Here is a 23,224-nt window from a genome sequence, read left to right as displayed (position 1 = left end):
AGTGCAATTGCAGGGCCATGTGGTAATTCTATGTTTAAATTTTAAGCAACTGTAAAACTGTTTTCCAAAGGGACTGCACCATTTTACGTTCCCACCAGCAGTGTATAAAGGTTCTGACTTCTCCACATCTTTGTCATCCCTCTGGGTTTTCATATTAGCTTAAGTGTTTACCATTGCCTTCCACCTCCTCAAGTCTCCTATCACTTGTGAATATGATGTATAGCAGAGCTTCCTGGTGTTCTAATGCACTGTGGTATGGTAACTGGTGTTATTGCCATAGTCTTCAGCTGTAAGCGTTGTTGTCTGTTTCCTGCTGTATACTGTTCAAATATTATTTTCAGGAGTTCCTGTCGTGGCGCAGTGGTTAATGAATCCGACTAGGAACCATGAGGTTGCGGGTTCGATCCCTGGCCTTGCTCAGTGGGTTAACGATCCAGCGTTGCCATGAGCTGTGGTGCAGGTCGCAGACGTGGCTCGGATCCAGCATTGCTGTGGCTCTGGTGTAGGCTGGTGGCTACAGCTCCGATTAGACCCCCAGCCTGGGAACCTCCATATGCCGAGGGAGCGGCTCAAGAAATGGCAAAAAGACAAAAAACAAAAACAAAACAAACCAAAAAAAAAAACAAATATTATTTTCAATTTGTACTGTGATGTGTAAAAAGTCAGGAAGCATTGTAAAGGGACCCGGAACCAACTTCTTTGGGGGAACTTTTTAGGCAACCAGGAGTAGTTAATATCTCTAAGATACCTCTTGATGGTAGTAAATGTGGCAAATTTTAAGCCTATACCCAGACTAGAGACACTCAGAAAACCCCACTTGTCAGAACCAGTTTTGCAAACATGTGAGGGTTTCTCTGGTGTGTGCTGATAACAACGAATGCTGATATGCCCTCTGCGGAGCATACATCATTGTTATCTCTGTAATTATGGCTGGCTCAGTCCTCTGAGAATTAAGTCCTTTAGACTGAATCAGAATTAAATCTCGCCTTGGAAAGTGCTCAGTGGTCAGGTGGCTTTCACTCCTTCACTAGTGAAAAGAGCACTAGTTATGGTTGAAAGCCTTCATTGGAGTTGAGGTTATTATACTTAAGAGAAGCATTTTCTCTCTGTTTTCTTTTATCCCCCTGCAAGAATCCTGACTCAGTGCAGTTCCTAAATGGAACAGTGCTTTGGGGACCTATGAAGAAAACAGTTTGCAGGAATTGTTAATTGTGTCTAAAAATAACTCCAGGAGACAGGCTAATGGTAATGACTGGGTTCTGGCACTTTATGGTTATAGCAACCACTTTTATATATTTTGATTTCCTCCCCTAATGCTTAATTATCTCCATGTGGGCATTATGATGGTGTGTCATTGAAAGTATTAAAAATTTAATTAATTGCCTGACAGTTATATCTTGCGGAAACTACAATAGAGGTAATCTTTTTACATTTTTAATTTTGGGTTCAAACAAACCTAACTAATCACAGAGCAACCACAAAATCTTCAAATAGCAAATTAGACACGATAAAGTATAGCTACCAATTACAGATTTTAGTGTTTTTATATTCTGTAGCAACAAACTGCCAAGTCTAAAAAAAAGTCAACTAAAGCATTCAGTGTCTTCTGATCTATACTGTATGTTCTACTAGAAGATTTTAAGCTTTGTCATAAAGACATGGCTGAAATCACAAGTTTTTTAAAAAATATATTCAGACAAGGCAAATATTTAATTAAAAACCATTGAAATTCAATATATTGAATGATGGATAGTATAAAATTTTGTTGGTTTTCTGTAATAATCACTGCTTAGGCTGATTTAGGTGATTTTCTTACTACATTGTCATTGGTTCTTTACATGGATCTGTGATTATATCTAATAAGATTATTAGAGCTCACCATATAGTTAATCTGAAAATGAATAGATTTTTTTAAACTTAATTTTAGTGGTCTTTTGACATTATAGAGCAACTCATCTAACTCAGTTTTTAAAGGACAAGGAAGAGATTTTATGTAATATTTTAGTATCACTTTCTCTGTCATTTCAGATAAGACCAGAAATCCAAATTCCTGATGACCTTGATGAAGATGAAGATGAGGAGGGTGATGAGAAGGACATGGATCTTTCCATTCCTGGCTCTTGCTATCTCAAACTGTTGTCACTCACTGATCCTTTGGTTTTACCAGGTGACTCCTATTTGGTGTCAAGAAAGCTAGCATTTTTCAGCAATTTCCCCTAATTAATTGTGCTCTTTTGTGTTGAGTACATATTATAGCTTACTTTAATCTTAAGTATTTGTTTTCTGTATCCTTTAGGGACTACTATGGTGTTCAAAACACACTGAAAAATATTAAACAGAAATAAAATTAAAACTGGATAACTAAACAGCCATTCTCACTGAAAAATTTAAATTCATTTCAGAAGTTAAATTTATTCTACAAGACAGATTTACAGTGGGACTTTGTCACTGATTCTAGTGTTCTTTTATTTAGCTTATATAAAAGAACATTAGAAACTTCAGAAACTTCCTGGGTAGTTTCATCAATATAAATTTATTCCTTCTTTAGAATTACTCTAAAGAAATTATGGTACCAATATTTGAGAGCCATACATTAATTCTTTTAAAAAATAGATTAAATTGTATGGTATTGTCCTTTGATATAAAGCTTACAGGACCTTGACATTAAAAAATTATTCTAATTACATCTAATTATTCTAATTAGAATTATTCTAATTCATTATTAGCCGACATTTTCCCAGATGTGTATCTCTTACCTTGTTCTGTCCCAATTTGATATTCAATGTTTATGGCTGTAAAATTTAATTTCTGAAAATTAAGCTCAATAATCACCGGTAATCTTATCCTTATCTTCTCAATCATAATCTTACTAGCCTGTAATGTTGGAAGTTTTTATCCTTGGTTTCATCCGACATGGATATTCCTGAGGAATTCAGCCAAATATGTATTAGTATTTGTTACTAAACAAAGCTCCTGTCCCAAATCCCTGTCTCCTTTCATTACAGAAAACCGAAGGGTACAACTTAGACCAGGTCACCTTATATTTTCTCTTAATGTCCAGAACAATCCTTTTTTTTTTTTTTTGCTATTTCTTTGGGCCGCTTCCACGGCATATGGAGGTTCCCAGGCTAGGGGTCTAATCGGAGCTGTAGCCACCGGCCTACGCCAGAGCCACTGCAACGCGGGATCCGAGCCGCGTCTGCAACCTACACCACAGCTCACGGCAACGCTGGATCGTTAACCCACTGAGCAAGGGCAGGGACCGAACCCGCAACCTCATGGTTCCTAGTTGGATTCGTTAACCACTGCGCCACAACGGAAACTCCCAGAACAATCCTTTAAGACTTGTTCTCTATTCCTTTTTTCTATTTGTCCCCACTTCCTCCCTCCAGGTCTTTAGAGTCTAGGACCTCCCCTACAGTTAATAGTGAATCCTTTAATTATGAAGAGTTCCTCCTGTATCCCCAAATAACCTTAGAGTTGAAAGTCTTATCACTTGAAACTAGCACAACATTGTAAATTAAATATAGTTCAATAACAGAAAAGTCCTTTTGGGCTTTTTAAAATGACATTCTCTTTTACATGGATCCTCATCCCTGTCTTATATTAGAAATGGGAGAATGGGAAGGTATTTGTTGCCTAGGTACTGTTGTTCTGCCTGCTCAATATGTGCAGTGCCATGGTGGCCATTAAATGGCTCTTCTACGTTGTTTGTACTTGATAGTTATTACTGTCTTTCTCTGAGAAAGGAGGAGAGGATTTGAGATCAATAACTCTTATCTATTTGTTAAAATTCAATCATTAAAGTCAGATGGGTGATACAGAAGCTGTATGAGTCTGGCAAACCATGTCACTGAAACTGACAGCATTTATGACTTGAACCCAGCCAGAACACATGTGCCAGGACTCGAATCAGTCAAAACCCAGATTGGAAATTGAACCCACATGCCAGGACTCGAACCCAGTCTAAACTCAGATTGGGATGTGAACCCACAGTTTTTATTTATTTATTATTTTTTTAATTAAATTAAATTAAATTTTGTCTTTTTAGGGTCATACCTGCAGCATATGGAGGTTCCCAGGCTAGGGGTCCAATTGGAGCTGTAGCCACCGGCCTGTGCCAGAGCCACAGCAACACAGGATTTGAGCAGTGTCTGCGACCTACACCACAGCTCACAGCAACGCTGGATCCTTAACCCACTGAGCAAGCCCGGGGATTGAACCTGCAACCTCGTGGTTCCTAGTTGGATTCGCTAACCACTGAGCCATGACGGGAACTCCCCCACAGTTTTTAAATTAGAATCATTCACCTGGTGTCTTGACTTACTGAGGTTCAGGTTATTTGTGTCTTAGCACAGAAGGAATTCAGCAAGAGACAAAGTGCTAGGCAAGAAATAGATTTATTAAGATAGGATGCTTGTGAGAGATGCAAGTGGGCAGGCAAGGAGGCTCTGCCTTGAGAATTAGGTGGGCTACAGTTTTTTTAATCCAAGGGGAATGAGGGTGGGAAAAGACTGCTTCTTCCTCTTTCTTTGAGTAGTAGCTCTTTGGTATCCAGTAAGAGAGTGTTTGACCCTATAAGGTCAAACTAGGACTGTCATGGTGCTTATTCACATCAGCAGAAGGGTGGTCCTTAAACTCCTGCCATTGATCTAAACCTGAATATAGACCTCACTCCATCCCCCACCCAATGACCTGAGGCATATCTCATGCCTCCACTAGTCAAGCAAGCCTGCCTCATTCTGATGGCTTTCTTGAGCAATTATTAACTTACAGTTATCTCCCAAAGTTCCCTAGTTTGCCCTCTATATGATCCCTTATTGGGAGGCTGCAACTACCTGTGCAACTATCCTCCTCCATCCCTATCATCACCATGAGGAAAGTTCTTTTTTCTGTACCTGCCTTTCCTGATATTACTGGAAAACACCAAAAAGAACCAGGGAAAAGTGCCAGCCTTAAGAATGTATATCCTAAAAGGTACAGGGTGGATGATATTGTGAACTAAGCTTGGCACTTGCCATCACCCCTATACATGGAATAAAATGTAAATCACTGCAACTGCTGACCTGCAGCACCCCCTGAGCAGAGCTCAGGGTGGAGACCAGGAGTGAGGCACTCTGTGCTCTGGGAAAACTAGAACAGATCTTCAGATAGTCAGATATTTTTAGGAAAAGATCTTATGAGCCCAATCCTTGTGTCTCCTCATATCTAGAAAAACACTAAAATCCTTCAATCATGACTGATGTCTGTGACTAGTAGCAACCTTCACAAGACCAGCAGCAAACTTTTGTAAAATGTGTGCATGTGTGCATGTCTGCATGGACCTCACCCTTCACCTTTGTGACTTATATCTTGGTATTTCCCCTTCCTCTTTGGGGCAGTATTTCAAAGCTATCTGAAATACTGCCTCCTGGGCTGTAGTTAAGTGGACAAAACAAAAGATGTCAAGGTCATCTGTGAGAACAGCCACTTCCAAGGGTAGGCCATTGAGCCCTGAGGGAACTCAGGAAAGAAACAAAGAAGACTGGTCCACATCTCAGGTGCATATCAAAGGAGTGATTCCAGCAAGCCCAGACCCTTACATCTTCCCATAGAAGCTGGTTTTCTATAAATCTAGTTATCTGAAAACCTTTTGTTCCTACTATCTTTCCTTTGTTGCAAAGGAAACTGCCCCCTTGGAGCAGTTTCTCAAGGCTACCTAATTTCACCCCAAATAAAACTTAACTCTCAACTTTTGTGTTGCACATTTTTTCCAAGTTGACGTTACATGTTATATAGATACAGCAGCAGAAAACTGAATTGCACTGAAGGTCGGTGAATCCTGGCCCTTTTCTCCTCTTATTTCCTTTCAAGTAAATACAAAGCAGCTGCAAGGTAAATCCAGTAATTTGCATTATTTTAAATAGGAATGTTATACTGGTATTGACTTAAAAGATTTTTTTAAATTTTAAAATAATTTTAGACTTATTAAGAAGTTACAAAAATAGTTTAGGGAGTTTTACCCAGCTATTCCCATTGATAACATCTCACATAATCTTAGTTCATTATTAAAACCAGAAAATTCACGTTAGTAAAATACTATTAACTAAACCATAGACATTGGGATTTCACCAGTTTTTTTTGTTTTTGTTTTTGTTTTTTCATACAGTATGTAAGCTTTGGAGGTCAGTTTTTTTTTTTTTTCTTTTTTTACACTCAATGTCAAAGATTCATCCAGATTCCTATATCAGTAGCTTGTTCTTTTTCATTGCTGAATAGTATTCCATTATAAAATGTATCACAATTTGTTTATCCACTCACTTGTTGAAGGACATTTGGTCTGTTTTAAAAATTTATATCTAATACTCTGTATCCTACAAATTTTCAGCTCTTTTCAAATCCTCACCTAGTCATCTAGAAGGAAGAGACTAGGGCAAGGTTCAATGACAATGGGAAAAAAAATCCTAGTTGATAGCTTGGTGGTTGTGCTCTTCATATCAGTTGCAGTCATCGTATTTTACTTTCATTTAAACTATTCTAAGGGCTGGAATTATTTGAAAATCCTTAGTTCTCTAAAGAGACAATTTTTCAGTCCTGGGTTAGTGTATATGTAGATGTGTATTTATCTCTTGACATATATCAACTTTTATCAGAATAATTTGCCTTCTGAGAAAGCATGAAATTCTGTCCTCACAAACAAATGATTCTTAGGTATATTCTGAGAAGTCTGTACTCCTCCTCAGCTTGAAGCTAGTCATAGATGCATGTGCATACAGAAATTAAAATATATGACCTGCAATCGGATGTTACTCACAGTTTTCATTTAGATAATATATTGATCAGGGTTTTAACAGAGAATTCAGAGGGAATGATTCAGAGTTTAATAAAGGGACTGCTGGAGATCCCGTCGTGGCACAGTGGTTAACGAATCTGACTAGGAACCATAAGGTTACGGGTTCGGTCCCTGCCCTTGCTCAGTGGGTTAACGATCCGGCGTTGCCGTGAGCTGTGGTGTAGGTTGCAGACGCGGCTCGGATCCTGCGTTGCTGTGGCTCTGGCGTAGGCCGGTGGCTACAGCTCCGATTCAACCCCTAGCCTGGGAACCTCCATATGCCGTGGGAGTGGCCCAAGAAATAGCAACAACAACAACAATAACAACAACAAAAAGACAAAAAATAAAAATAAAAAAAAAAAATAAAAAATAAAGGGACTGCTTAAAGGTGTGTGGTCAAGGTTAGAGGAAATTCATAGGCAGTGGTGAGTCATCTCAGAATGGTTAACTTCTTCAGCTTGAAGAGGTAAGGGGAGGTAGCAGTTAGGAGAATAAGAAGGAGCATCTGTGTCATAAATAGACTGCCAAAGTAGAGCCAGGGCCTTCAAAAGAGGGATGCAGGCAACCTGGAGCAGTCCTGCAGGAGGGTATCTGGGGAGTACACGCCCTGACCTTGGTTTTTAACCCTCTGATCTCCTGCTGATGTCTTCCATTGGATGACTGCAATGAAAATCCAGAGGACGAGGAAGTCTGGTGAGGCAGTTGTGAAAGGTTATTCTTCTAGGGCACTTGGCAGGGTGGAAAGGATGGATCTGGAGGGGTAAATGGAAAACGTCCTACATAGGTGTTCTCTAGACTTTGAATGGGGAAGCTTGATTGCGCCTAGAAAGGTTCTGTATAAGAATGATGGACACATAATAGAAGTTTCAGTGAGTACTTACCGCCTCTAATTTAATCACAGTCATTTAGAGGAGACTTTTAGATCTATTCCAAATGAAATTCCAGTTTTGGTAGGTGAACTTTTGCTTTTTGTTCCTATAGTAAGAGGCACATATAATGGTTTCTTTTTTGTTTGTTTTCCACAGGATTCATTTAGCTTTAGTTTTTTGTTTTCGTTTCTGCATTGGGCAACCTCTAGTGGTCCCTAGGCAAATAGCACTTGAATATAAACCTAATGTGTTGTCAGGTGTTTTGTTTGGATATTCTATTGTCTTCTGACCCCACATTATTGTATTATCTTAACAACAAATAAGGATGACATGCATAAAGATCATGGCTTTAACTAGAAGGAACACAAGCAAAGAAATAATGAGTTAATTTTTTTTTAAATAAGTGTACCAGTATTATCAGATGGAATCATAAAAGGCCTCTCTAAAAATACCTAAATGACAAGGAGCCAGTTACATGGAGAAAAGGAATTAGTGTGTTCTAGGTGGAAGGAATAGCAAGTCCAGTGCCCTTGATTTAGATAGAAACTTCATGTTATTGAGAAGTGTAAAAAGGCCATATGGGTGCATGCCTTTAACACAGCCAGAAAGGAAGGAGGGTGACAGAGATGAGGTCAGAGGGAGAGTCAGGGACTGGATCATAGAAAGCCTTGATCATTGTCAGAATTTCTGATGTTATTTTATGTACAATTAAAAAAAAAAAAAACACTGGGAGATATTAGGGGAGGAAATGACAATTCTGGCTTCTGGGTAGAAGATGGTTTGTAGGAGTGGTCACAAGGAGAAGAAACCAAGAAACTAGTTTTTAAATTTGTCCAGATGAGAAAGTGAGAAGATAATGACTGGGCAAGGAAAGTGAAAATGGAGAGAAATATTTGGATATGAGATCTGTTTTTAAAGGTAGATCTAGGAGTTCCCGTCATGGCGCAGTGGTTAACGAATCCGACTAGGAACCATGAGGTTGCGGGTTCAGTCCCTGCCCTTGCTCAGTGGGTTAACGATCCGGCGTTGCCGTGAGCTGTGGTGTAGGTTGCAGACGCGGCTCGGATCCTGCGTTGCTGTGGCTCTGGTGTAGGCTGGTGGCTAAAGCTCTGATTCGACCCCTAGCCTGGGAACCTCCATATGCTGCGGGAGTGGCCCAAGAAATAGCAAAAAGCAAAAAAGTAAATAAATAAATAAATAAAGGTAGATCTAAAAGAACTCGCTAATAAATTACATATAAGAAGTGTGTGAAAGAGGGATTAAGAATGACTGTTTTTTGGACTTCCCGTGGTGGCTGAGCAGAAAGGAATCTGACTAGTATCCATGAGGACGCAGGTTCGACCCCTGGACTTGCTCAGTGGGTTAAGGATCCAGCGTTGCGGTGGGCTGTGGTGTAGGTCACAGATGAGGCTCTATCTGGCATTGCTGTGGCTGTAGTCTAGGCTGGTGGCTACAGCTCCGATTCGACCCCTAGCCTGGGAACCTCCATATGCCATGGGTGCAGCCCTTAAAAAAAAAGAATGACTGTTTTTAAAGCTTGAGTAAATGGGTGCCTCATTCTGATTCCGGAAGATTAAGAAAGGGATGGGAATCAAGAGTTCTTTTTTTACTTTGTGAAATTTGGCCTGAAATATAGCAAAGTTGGTGTGTGTATGTTAAGAGTTAGGGAGTTCCCTTAGTGGCTCAGTGAAATGAACCCAACTAGTATCCATGACGATGCAGGTTCAATCCCTGGCCCCACTCAGTGGGTTAAAGATCTGGCATTGATGTGAGCTGTGGTGTAGGTTGCAGAAGCTTCTCAGATTCCACGTTGCTGTGGCTATAGCGTAGGCTGGCAGCTGCAGCTCCAATTCGACCACTTGCCTGGGAATTTCCATTTGATGCATGTGGAGCCCTAAAAAGCAAAAACAAAATAAAAATTTTTTAAAAAAGGATGAATCTTTCTCTTCTAGCCTACTATATTTACATTTTTTTTTAATCTCCTTTTATCTTTTTCAGCTTTGGAGGAATTTTTTACATCACTTGTGAAACAAGAAATGGTGAATATGCCCCGTGGGATTTATCACTCTGCATTGAAAGGAGGCGCCCGCATAGACCAAGGAAAGACTGTAGCAGGAATCCCCAATTTTATGTTGAAAATGTATGAAACAAACAAGCAACCTGGTTTGAAACCTGGCCTTGCAGGTAAGCATAATACATAGTTTCAAGATACAGGTTTTTAATGTAATGATTTAAGTTTCTCTTCCAAGGAGGATGTAATAGGGCATGGAAAGGCAATGCTGCAGCTGCTAACATCTAGATACAGCTGGATACATTATAACAATAAATCACATTTTAAAGCCATCGGAGAACTGTAGAAGCAAAGACACAGATACAATGAAACAAAACGTACATAGATTGGAATTACAGAATGGGGAGAACATTTTAGATTGTTCCCTGTGGACCTTTCCCCACCCCCAGCCCCCAGCCCATGGGGGAATATTCACTGATTCTGGTTGTGGACTGGGATTGAGTATTGGCTCAGGAAAAGGCTTGTTGGAGAACAGAGAAACCAGTGAAGCTTTTAGTGGGTTCATGGGACTAGAGTAATATGATGATTAATTAATTTTTCATCTTGATTGAGCTAAGTGATGCTCAGATAACTGGTAAATGTTATTTCTGAGTGTGTCTGCAAGTGTGTTTCCAGAAGAGGTTAGCATTTGAATCAGTAGACTGCATAAAAGAAGATCATCCTGAGCAGTGCAGGTGGGCATCCTCCAAGCTGTTGAAAGCCCGAATAGAACAAAATGGTAGAGGAAGGGGCAATTTGCTCTTTGCTTCACCTGGGAAATCCATCTTTTCCTGCCTTTGGACTCTGGTCCTTCTGGTTCTCAGGCCTTCTGACTCAAACTGAATTATACCACTGGCTTTCCTTATTTTCCAGTTTGCAGACAGCAGATCATAGGACTTAGCAGCCTCCATAATCTTATGAGCCAATTCCCATAATAAATCTCCTCTTGCTTATCTGTATGTCTATATCTATATCTATATCTATATCTATATATATCCTACTGGTTCTGTTTCTCTGAAGATTCTGACTAATAGAGGTGACAAACTGGAGATTTTCCTCATAAGATAATTGGTGAATTTTGAGTTTGCACTGAAAGTTAAAGAACTAAGCTAATGCTTTTAAGAGGCAGTGAAATCTCAAATCTTGTGGTGCTTAGGAAACAGACTAGCTAGGAGAATAGGACTGAAAGCCAGGCAGACAGTAGTAAATTGATACTGAAGATGTATAGTTCTTTTCACCTGGATTCAGTTACAAATTTTGGCCTCAGCTAATGGCCGAAATTCAGGCTTGACCTTAACAAGAGACAGGAGCAAGAGAAACCAACAGAGATCTTGACATTTATGTGGTAACCCGAGTGACAAAACTGGGGTCTTGAGGGACTTCGAACACACAGGCCGTTTATCCCTTAAGATATTTGTCAAATTTTGAAGCTTTATGGGATGGGAAGTTAAAAACTAACCTTTGAAGACAAATCTGAACCTCCTGTAATATCTCTGTTTTGAGGAGTCAAAGACCAATTAGACTGTCATTTGAAAATCTTAAAGAGGCATGCCTTAGGGACAGGGTTGAATCAGAGGCAGACTGAGATTTACCAAAGCACTAATCAAGCATAACTCAGTTAAATCCCTGATTCAATTGATATAATCCATCCTTCACTCTATCTGCCTACCAGAGAAACTCCTCTCTGATAAAAAAATTACATCATTTAAAATTTCTGTGGTTCTTCCATATACTATCTAGTATATAATGAAAAAGTGCTAGACATATGAGAAAGGAAGAAGCTAGGAATGAAGGGGACATTTCATGGAAATAAAAAAGTCACTCCATTAGGAAAATATCACAGTTCTAATCAGTGTATGCAAAATAACAGAATTTCAAGATATATGACAAAAATTTACAGAACTTATAAAATAGACAAATCCACAATAATAGTAAGAAACTAAAACACTTTTTTCAGTGGTTTGATGAACAAGCACACACAAAAAAATCAAGCTTACAAAATATATGAACAATACTCTGAACAAACTTTACTTAAGTGGCATATGGAACATTGTATCTTACAGTGATAGAATTTTAACACTTTTTAACTGTACATTGAAACTTTTCAAAATGATCATAAACTTCAACAGATTTCAAAATATTGAAGTCATTGAAGCTGTCCTCTGATAACAATGAGATTAAGCTAAAACTAAATAACAAAAAGATAACTAGAATACCTCCAATAGCTTGGAAATTACACAGTACACTTATAAATCATCCATGTATCAAAGAAAATCAAAATCGAAATCAGAAAATATTTTGAACTGAATGATAATGAAAATAAGCCAGATTACAACTTGTGAGATGTGCCTAAAATAGGGCTAGTGGGAATGTACATATATTGAAAAAAGAAGAGAGGAGAACAATTGTAACTTAAGCTTCTATTTCAAGAAACTTGGAAAAGAACAGCACGTTAAATGATAAAGGAAGAAATAATAAAGATAACAATAAAAATTAACATAGAAAACAAAGAAGAAATAAATAAGATCAGCAAAGTGAAAAGTTGATTCTTTGAGAAGTTTAACAAAATTGATAAAGCCCTGTAAGTTTGGATAAAAAATTGAGAAATATAGATTACCTATATCAGGACCAACAAGACACCACTTCAGACCCTACAGCATTCAAAAAGTTAAGGAATATTTTGAAGACCTTTTAGCCAGTGAATTTTATACTTTAGATGAGATGTAGAAACTCATCAAAATATAAAACTGCAAAAATGACAGGAGGAGAAATAGATTATATGAGTAGTTTTTTATGTATTATAAAAATTGAATCTCAGAGTTCCCATCATGGCTTAACTCAGTGGTTAACGAATCCAACTAGGAACCATGAGGTTGCAAGTTTGATCCCTGGCCTCACTCAGTGGGTTTAGGATCTGGCATTACTGTGACCTGTGGTGTAGGTCGTAGATGTGGCTCAGATCAGCATTGCTGTGGCTGTAGCATAGACCAGTGGCTACAGCTCTGATTAGACCCCTAGCCTGGGAACCTCCATATGCCATGGGCGCGGCCATGAAAAGACCAAAAAAAAAAAAATTGAATCTGTAACAGCCTTGCCACAAAGAAAACCATAGGTGCAAATGGTTTCCTTGATGACCTTCCTTTCAAAAAAATTAAGGGAGAAATAACAGTGGTCTTCATAAACTCTAACAGATAATGGGAAAAATCAACATTCTTGATGAGGGCAGCATAATCTTGATACAAAGTACAAGAAGGGAATATTACAAGCCAATCTCTTCCATGAACATAGTTGCAAAAATCCCCTCAAGATATGTTATAAAATTGAATTCAGCAGTGCATACATAGGATAATACATAATAATTAAGTGTAGTTTATTTAATGTTTGAAAATCAATATCATTTATTACATTAATAGAAAAAGACGGTACAATCTTTAGGTAACCTCAGTAGATGCAGAAAAAACCTTAAAAAAATTTAGCTCTCATTCATGATACAAAAAAGGATCTCATTCACAACTTAGAATAGATTTACAAGGAGATTCTGCTGAATAGCACTGAGAACTTTGTCTAGATACTCATGTTGCAACAGAAGAAAGGGTGGGGGAAAAATGTAATTGTAATGTATACATGTAAGGATAACCTGACCCCCTTGCTGTACAGTGGGAAAATAAAAAAAAAAAAAATTATATAAATAAATAAAAAAAAAAGGATCTCATTAAGTTCTGAATAGAAGTGAACTTCTTTTATTCTGATAAAGAACATCTACAAAGCCATTTTTACACAATGCTGAAATAATTAAACTTTTGCTCCTTGAGATTGGGAAAAAGGTATGCATGCTTATTATCACCACTGTTATTTCAGTATTCTAACGGAGGCCATAGCTAGTGTAATGAGCCAAGAAAAAGAAATAAAAGTCATAAGGATTAGAAAGTAAGAAATAAAATCGTCATTACTTGCAGATGACATGATTGTATACACAGAAAATCCAAAATAATCTACGGACTAAAATTACTGAATGAATTCAGCAAGGTAACTGCATGCATACAAAGATCAACACATAAAAATCAATTATATATTTTATATACCATAACAAATAAAAAATGAAATTTAAAAGTTATACCATTTATACTAGCACCAAAAAATATCAAGTACCCAGAATAAATTTAGCAAGAAGTGTATAAAACCCTTATATTGTAACCTACAAGATATTATGGAGAAAAGTTAAAGAAATTCTAATACATGAAATGATATACAGTGTTTATGGACTGGAAAACTCCATGTTGTAAAAATGTTAATTCCCTTTAAGTTAATATATAGATCCCAATCAGTATCCCAGTAGGTTTTTTGGAAATTTACAAGCCGATTCTAAAATTTGTGTGGAACAAAAGACCAAGAATAGCCAAAGTAATACTGACACATAAAAACAAAATAGGAAGATATGTATTACCAGATATCATATTATAAAGCTATAGTAGTTGACAGTGTGGTATTGGTACAAGGATAGACAAAATGACCAATGGTAGATGATAAAGTATCCAGAAACGGACTTGCAAGGTCACCAGATTTGTTACAGTAGTGAAAATTCGGTGCTGTGCAGAAAAGAAAGGATCTTTTCAACAAATGATCCTATAATTAAAAGCTCTAGATTTTTTTGGAGTTTCTGTCGTGCCGCAGTGGTTAATGAATCCGACTAGGAACCATGAGGTTGTGGGTTTGATCCCTGGCCTTGCTCAGCTGGTTAAGGATCCGGCATTGCCATGAACTGTGGTGTAGGTCGCAGATGCAGCTTGGATCCTGTGTTGCTCTGGCGTAGGCTGGTGGCTACAGCTCTGATTAGACCCCTAGCCTGGTAACCTCCATATGCCACGGGAAGCAGCCCTAGAAAAGGCAAAAAAAAAGACAAAAAAAGAAAAAGCTCTAGTTTTTGAAAAAATAACAAATTATATTAAAATCAAGAACATGTGTTAATTAAAATATACTATTAGGAGAGTGAAAAGGCAAGGCACAGAATGCAGGAAGGTATTTATACATATATTTCTGATAAAGGACTCATATCTAGAAAATATAAAGTATTTTTACAAATCAATAGGAAAAAGACATTCAGCTGAAAAGGGGGGAAAATAATTGAACTTACCCTTCAAAAAGATGGTTTTCTTTTTGAATGTCAGATGTCCAGGGAACAAGTGAGTAGATGGGCAATTTCATTAGTCAGTCCAGAAATGCAAATTAAAATCTCAGTAAGATACCATGACATGCGTAACTGAATGACCAAAACGAAGATGGAAAACAGAAAGTACTGATAAACATGTGAAGCAGCAGAACCGCTGCTGGGAATGTACGTTAGTACAATCACTTTGGAAAATTGATACTGAATAAATTCATACCCTGTTATCTAGCTATTTCATTCTTAGGGATAAACCCAAATCAAGTCACCAATAGAAATGTAATGTTCATAGCAGCATTGTTTGAGTAGCCCTAAACTTGGAAGCTGTCTAAATGCCTATTGGCAGTAAATTGGATAAATAAATTGTGGTCTGTTCACATGCTGGAGTATTACTCAGCAATGACAAAGCATATAGTACAACTGCTAATAACAATATGAATGAGTCTCATGATTATGTTAAGTGAAGGAAGCCAGACATAAAAGCATGTGTACAGCCTGATTGCAGTTATTTAGTACCAAAGTAGTCAGAAGGGTTGTTAGAAAGTTGTTACCATTGGGATGGGGGTGGGGGTGAATGTGACTGGAAGGAGACATGAATAAGGGCTTCTAGGATGTTAACAGTGTTTTGTTCTTGATCTGGGTGCTGATCACACATGTTCAGTTCGTGAAAATCCATTGAGCTGTATGCTGATGATATGTGCACTTTTCTCTATATCATACTTCAGGAAGAGATATTTTAAAATGTAATGATCTCTATTTTAAATTACCCTAGTCCTTAAATATATCTTCTCATTGGCTCAAAATTACCCAGATGGTTTCCAAGACTACCCTAACTCATACTGTAGCATTTGGCTGCCTGCCTTTGCTTTTTGATTGACACTGAGGGCCAGCTGATGCTGAAAGTTCAGTTTAGTTGACCAGAGTAGAAAGGACTGGAAGAAGGTTTAGAGAAGGAGGAAGGAGGCAAACAGGGAGAGTGAATGTACGTGAGTGCAGGTGTAAAGGAAAACTCCTCTACTTGTGGGTATAAACTAAAGGAACCGATATTATCCAGAGTTCACAAAGACTGACATGTACAAGCATTTCTCTTTAATCGAAACTTATTTTTTAGGAAAAGGTTATAGAATCTCCAGAAGTAACACTTCACAAAATTTAACCTGAGACATGATTTGTAGGTGTTCTCATTTATTTATAAATGAATAAGTATTGTAAATAAATGATTATTTCAATATGGTAACTTCTTATATCTCTTTGATTTTTTTCTTTCCTGACACCAACAGTTACAAATCATAATTTGCTTAGAAAACTCTTAATTTGTAACTCTCCCTATCCAGATTGAATATGAATGGCTGAGAACATAATTAATGAAGTTTTTTTTTTTTTTTAAGGTGGTATGTTATTTTGTTACGATATTTCAACATATCAGAGTAAGGATGGCAAACCATTGAATCGACTGATGGCCAGTAGAGGGAGAAGCTTCAAGCAGACCTCACTAGCTTTAGTGCATGAGGTAGGTGCCGTCCTTCTACAACAGGTGCTTCTTACTTGTATATGTGTTGGGATTTCCCTCCTTTGCTTTATGCTCATGAAATTTTGTGTGCGTTTGGAAATTATTTTCCTCTTAATCATAAATAATGTCAAGTGGCTTTTAAAGACAACCAAAATAGTTGATCCAACTGAATACATAATATCTTAATATATTTCTCAAAGAAATTGACATGCTTCCCCTATTGCCAAGCCTATTAGGCATTAGTGTCTAAGAATTTGGTTTATTTCATCGATGTTTGACTGCATTGTTCAGAATAAATACCAAGTTATTATTTAAAGAAATAATCCTGTCTATTTCTTAATTGTAATCCTTTGAAAGTATGTAGAGCACCAGTGTTTTTTATATTTTGTGAATTTTAGGAATTAACAGTAAATAGCAGTGTTTAGGGAGAAAAACCCTTTGATTTTAATGTTTATTTTACTTTTCTTTTAGGCAGCCTTTAAAAATAAACTTATGTGATGCCATTAGGTGATTTGCTTGAAATCTTGTCATTGCAAATCATAGCAATACCAGAGAGAAGACGGAAGTTGGAAAGCACTTGGGAAATTTGTGTTTTTGTTGTTTTTTAAAATTTTATGAGTTATTCATTTAGGTATATATAAATTAAAATGTATAAATGAATAACAAAAAATCACAGCAGGGTTTTATCTTATATAATTTAGACATAATAAGTTATATAACAGTTATAAATGAAGATATATAAATTGTAAAAATTTTTAAGTATTTGAGATAAAAGTAATGAGTGCTGCTATAATATGTTTGCATTAAATCTTATGTTGATGCATAATTTTTAAATCTTTGTATCACCAATTTGTTTGATTATATTCCATATCATACCAACTGCTGCCAATTAGCATAGCTAGATGCTAAAGACCCATTTGTGGGAGTTCCCTGGTGGTCCAGCAAGTTAAGGATCTGGCATTGTGACTGCTGTGGCGAGAGCTCAGTCCCTGGCCTGGCAACTTCCACATGCCATGGGTGTGACCAAAAAAAAAAAAAAAAAAGACCTGTTTCTATCCTATGCTACCCGTGTATTTCATATATTTAATTAGAATTGAAATTATGTAAACATTTGGTTCAGAACCTTTTTTGTCTAATGTTAGTGTCTTTATTTAGCTAAGGAGGGAAGAAAGATCTGGGGAGAGCAGTGTTTCTCTGGGAAGAAGAGAGTTTTAATTTCACAAAAGAGGGGAAAACATAGGTAATTTATATATTTGTTTTTCCTAGCATCTTTTAGGGTGCTATGGAGAAGAGAGATTTGGTACCTTCCTGTGTGTTTTTAATCTGTGCACTTAGGTGGATAACCAAAGTGTTAAGTATTACTGAAAGCCTGATTTTAAAAGTCACCATCAGAATAGAAACAAGAAAGAGTGTTAATGTGGGGTAGTGGAAAACATCTAATAAATTCAGCAAATGGTGTGAGAACTTATGAGGTATGCCTTAGATATGAACAGGGGAAACACCTGGGTTATGATGTTTGTTGCTTGTATTATGGAATGCCTAGAAAATTTTAAAGAGATGAGAAAAGATTTTAATAGTCTGTTGGAAGACAGAATTCTGCCAAATCTATGGTAGTATTTTAGTTTGGATTCATTTTCTGGCTACTATAATTCATTTTTCAAATATGTGGAGAAAGAGAATGAGCCATGCCATTTCTCAGACTGACAACAAATAGTAAGAAATTTAAGAGTTAGTTAATAACAATTGCAATAATAACAGCTCATAACAAGCTCAGGCGCTTTAAAATTTGCTATGCATATATTAATCCATTTAATCTCTATGTTAATACTGTGCATTTGGTACTGTTGATGTGCTTGACAAACAAAAGTGGAAGAGCCTAGAAATTAAACCCAAGCAGTGTGACTTCACAGTCCTTCAACTACCATGTGCCATCCTAGGTTAAGCAGAGAACATTTAGAAAACTCTTTTGTTTTTTTCCAGGATGTGCAATTAGTTCCTAATTCTTATTTGGCCTTTCTTTGGTTGCAATCTACTAGGTATTTTTCCAACTGAAGTCTCCTCAGACTCTGCTTTGGTTCCCATCACTGCTTTGTTCAGAGTCTTTTTATTTCTAAAAAGCCTGTCATGAGAGTTTCTGTTTATTAGTTTACTCATTGATGGACTTTTGGGTTGTTTCCAGTTTTTCCAGATTATGACTAAAGCTGCTATAAACATTATCAAACAGGTGTATTTTGGACATCTGTTTTCATTTCTTTTAAGTAAATAAATATCTAGGAGTGTGATCACTAGGTCCTATGGTAAGTGAATATGAGAAACTACCCAAATGTTTTTCTAGTGACTAACCAGTTTAGAATACCTACCAGCAATGTAGGGGAGTTCTGTTGCTGTGCCTCTTTGCCAGTGCTCACTCAATATGGTCAGTTTTTTAAATTTAGCCATTCTTATGGTGGTTAGTGGTTTCCTGTTTGTGGTTTTTAATTTATCTTTTTTTTTTTTTTTTGCCTTTTTAGGGCCACACCCACGGCATATGGAAGTTCCCAGGCTAGGGGTCATAATCGTAATCGGAACTGCAGCTGCCAGCCTACACCACAACCACAGCAACATGGGATCCAAGCCACATCTGCTACCTACTCCACAGCTCACAGCAATGCCAGATCCTTAACCTACTGAGTGAGGCCAGGGATTCAACCCACATCCTCATGGATACTAGTTGGGTTCATTAATTAGGAACTTCAAATTTATCTTTTTTGAATGGCTGATGTTGAATATCTTTTCATGTATTTATTCACTATTCATATCTTTTCTTTCATGAAGTGTCCTGTTGTTTTGCCCATTTTTAAATTAGGTTTTTGTTTTCAAATGAAAGTTGTTTATATATTCTGGATATAAAATTCTTATTAGAAATGTTTTGCAAATGTTTTTACCTATTCTGTATTTTGTCTTTTCATTTCCTTAATAGTATCTTTAGAAGAGCAGATCTTTAGTTTTGAAGAATTCCAATTGTCATGTTTTTCTTTTTATGATTCTTGCTTTTAATCTTACTGAAAGTCTCCAAGATTTTCTGTTTTCATTTTTTTCTCCCATGTTCTTTTCTTATTTTTAAAAAAATGAGGTTTAATTTAGGTACCTTTAAATTCCTTCATTTAATGTGTGCAGTTCAGTGGTTTATCATATTTTGTGTAACCCATCACTACAATCAATGATAGAATATTTTCAATTACACCAAAAAGAAACTCTGTATCCATTAGCAGTCTCTCTCCACTTTCTTCACATCCCAGCCTCCAACAACCTAAATTCACTTTCTATCTGTATAGATGTGCCTGTTTTAGATATTTTTTTTATAAATGGAATCATGCAATATGTGTGTGTGGGGGGGTTGTCTGGCTTTTTTTAGCTTGGTATAATATTTTCAAGATTTATGTATACTATGGTATGTATCAGTAATTATTCCTTTTTACAGCTGAATGATGTTCTATTTTATGAGCATATCATATTTTTCCATTAATTACTTGATGGATCTCCTGAGTTTTCTTGTAGAAGTTTTAAATATACGATTTACATTTTAGCCTTTGATTTAATTTTTCATAAGATGTCAATTATATTTATTTAATATACCATCCTTTTTTCACCTGGGCACTTTTGTTGAAAATCATTTGTCCATGTATGTGTGAATCTATTTCGGTACTCAGTTTTGTTCCCCTGATCTATGTGTGTATACTTTTATCAAAATTACAGTTATAAATTGCTGTTGCTTTATAATAAGTCTTGAAAGCAAGTAATATGACTCTTCCAATTTTGTTTTTAAATTTGGCTATTTTTTTGCTTTTTCATATAAATGTTATATCAGCTTTGAGAAACTACAAAAAAGCCTCTTGTAAGTTTGATTAGAAATGCATTGAATCTGTAGATTAATTTGAGAGAGAACTGACATCTTCATGAGTTTTTCAACCCATATACAAGATATATCTTTACATTGTCAATGTTATGTTGTTTTCTTATTACTGATCTTACACATATTTTATTCAATCTAATAAATATTGAATATCCCCAAGTATTTTTATTTTAGTGCAATTAGACTTTTTTGGTTTGTCTTAATTTCCAACTACTCATTGCTAGTATATAAATATATAATTGATGTTTTTCTATAGCCTTACTAAACCCACTTATATATTCTTGTAGCTTTTTGTAGATTCTTTTTGTTTTTCATTGCAATGTTGTGTATGAATAGAGATTGTCATTTTTTTTTCTTTTTCATCTGTATGCCTTTCATTTCTTTTTTCTTGCCTCATTGTACTGTCTCAGGCCGTCTAGCATGGTTTTGAAAAAGAGCAGGCATTCTTACCTTGTTCACAGTCTTGGGGAAAGGCATTTAGTTTCTTAACATTAAATATGGTGTTATATTTGCTGAGGGTTTTTATCACAAATGGATGTTGAATTTTGTCAAATTATTTTCAACATTTATTGAAATGATTATACTTTTTCAGTTTGTTGATATGATGAATTATTTTGATCAATTTTATAATGGGAACCAAATCTGTATTCCTGGGATAAACCCCAGTTGATTATAATGTAGTATCCTGTTTATATATTGCTGAATTTGATTTGCTAATAATATTTTGTTAAGGATTTTTTGGGGATTTTTTAAAGATTTTCTTTGCTCATAAGAGATACTGTTCTGTAGTTTCCTTGTAACATCTTTGCCTGATATGTTCTCAGGGTAATACTATCCTAATAAGTAATTTTTCCTTAAATGGTTGGTAGAATTTTCCAGTGAAACCTCTGGGCTTGGCGTTTTCTTTAGGAATGTTTGTAATTATTAATTCATTTTATTTAGTATATGACACTATTTACTCTATCTATCCATCTATCCCTACTAATCCTGAAGGTAAGATTTTGGTGGCATAGCACATATGACAGTATCTGTCTCCTTTTTTAAAAGTGTAAACTTCATAAAATCAGGGAGTTTGTTTTGGTCACGTGTAGCTCCAGCGCTTGATATTCTGAGCATATAGTCAACACTTTATAAATGTTTTTTAAATTAATGAATTTAATCCTTTTGAAACTTGGATGTCTTATACTTTATATACACATTTAGTGGGGTCATTTCCTTTTTTCCAGAAATATTGTTATTAAATTGGTGGTAAATCTAATAATTGTCGAGATTTTAATAATTACGCTATTTGTACTGTTCGTGTTGTTATTCATTTATGTGGTTTAGCCTCCCTTCTCTATCAAAGATTACATATACCTATGGGATATTCTGTGGCCTTAATGCCTACAACTGTAGATGGGTGAGTGAATGAATGGGTAAAAGAACTTTGTTTTGAATGTCCAAGTGCTCCACTCTTCATATTTTGAGTGTATTTTGCTTTACATAATTGTCAAAGTTTCTCCAGAATTGTGTTAATTAAATCAAGTATTTTCAATATCATGGAGAACTAGATATTTAATCTGTGATGAATTCTTTTGAACAGTGTTATATCCCCTTCTTTCTAAAAACTGTTTTTGTTTTTCATTGACTTTTCTTAAAGTGAAACTCGCCCATGTTACTTCTGGAAGACTCACAGATCTAAGTCTGATTTGTGATTGACCTGACACACCAGGAGCAGTTATGTACAGTCACTGTCCTGTTTAGATTTCTCTAAAACTGAAGTGCCCTCTCTCTCTTTGCTCCTTTGAACAAGGGACAATGAGGGGTCATTTCAGATCTCTTAGGGCTTCTCCAAGCTCAAGTTACTGTCCTCTTCTGCCCTGATTTATAACTACTTCTTCTCATCCTGAGACTAACTTGGCTCCTGTTGATGAGGAAGCTGAAGGTGAATGACAGTTTCTTTCCCTGAAATTTGCTGCCTGTCTTGCTATCCTTTGGCATTTCTAACTCTGACATGACACTCTCACCCAAATTGGATGACGCTGATTTGTCCCTGATGAGAACAGCAGCCTTGCTTCATTATTTCCCCCATCTTTGGGCACATGCAAATTTTCCTGATCCTGCTGCTGCTACCCAACCATATTTTTGCCTCAATATTAGGTAATGAGCTCCTTTTTCATTTTTATTTCAGAGGAACCTCATAGGGCTTATTGCTGGCACTACTCAGAACAAAATCTTTCTTTCCTCTTTCTTTTGAAATTGATCATCATTTGATTCATTTTGCCGTATAAACTATTTTTTTCCTTTGCCTTCTTTAATTTTTTTCCCTAGATGCCCAAAAGTACATGTGATACAACCCATCATTTGAAATGCAAGTGGTGTATTTACCCTTTTCTTTCAATTCCTTCGTTATTTAAGAACCTATTTTTTAGGAAGAACATGGAGTATATTAGCATTCATGCAATATGAAACAGTTAGATGAAAATTCCGAATAATAATTGGGAGAAGCAGTTTCTTTTCCCAATTCCCCTTAGAAAACACTGTGAAAAGTATGGTTTGCTGTATTTTAGAGACTCCATAATTACCATGTGATGTGAGTTGTTATGGTAACAGGGTTTCCCCCCTTCTTATTAAATAACAGAGTAAATGGTTGCTTGAGATGTGATTGAATTGTCAGCTTTCAAGCTAATGTTATCCTGAAGGGAAAGGGGAGTTGGGGGGTGGTGAGGAGGTAAGGGGAGAGAGAGAGACTGAGCCAGAGAGAAAATAAATGAGGGAGGAAGTAGAGAGACTTGCAAATGTCCAGAAAGCACCTACAAAGCAAAGAGTGTCATTTTACTTTAAAAATGTGTCCTCCACAAGCCCTCCCTTCTTGTATTCCAATCACTATTTGTCAGGGGACAGGAATAACAAAATATTTATTCTGTGCAAACAAGATTACTATTGATGGAA

The 23,224-nt window shown here is 36.5% G+C and overlaps 1 protein-coding gene across 3 annotated transcripts in view; it reads left to right on the top strand.

The window, feature by feature from the left end:
- FOCAD (focadhesin) overlaps positions 1 to 23,224 on the top strand; it is a 312,911-nt gene that overhangs the window by 197,686 nt on the left and 92,001 nt on the right. For all 3 annotated transcript variants that reach the window (XM_047767584.1, XM_047767582.1, XM_047767583.1), the window contains 3 exons: positions 2,029 to 2,167; positions 9,679 to 9,864; positions 16,280 to 16,401. In XM_047767584.1, the coding sequence (XP_047623540.1) occupies positions 2,029 to 2,167; positions 9,679 to 9,864; positions 16,280 to 16,401 (447 nt within the window). The remainder of the gene's footprint in view (positions 1 to 2,028; positions 2,168 to 9,678; positions 9,865 to 16,279; positions 16,402 to 23,224) is intronic.

Source organism: Phacochoerus africanus, chromosome 2 (assembly GCF_016906955.1).
Source record: "Phacochoerus africanus isolate WHEZ1 chromosome 2, ROS_Pafr_v1, whole genome shotgun sequence".
Classification (NCBI taxonomy): domain Eukaryota; kingdom Metazoa; phylum Chordata; class Mammalia; order Artiodactyla; family Suidae; genus Phacochoerus; species Phacochoerus africanus.
Note: the sequence above shows the minus strand (reverse complement) of the source record. Positions and strands in the feature narration are given on the sequence as shown.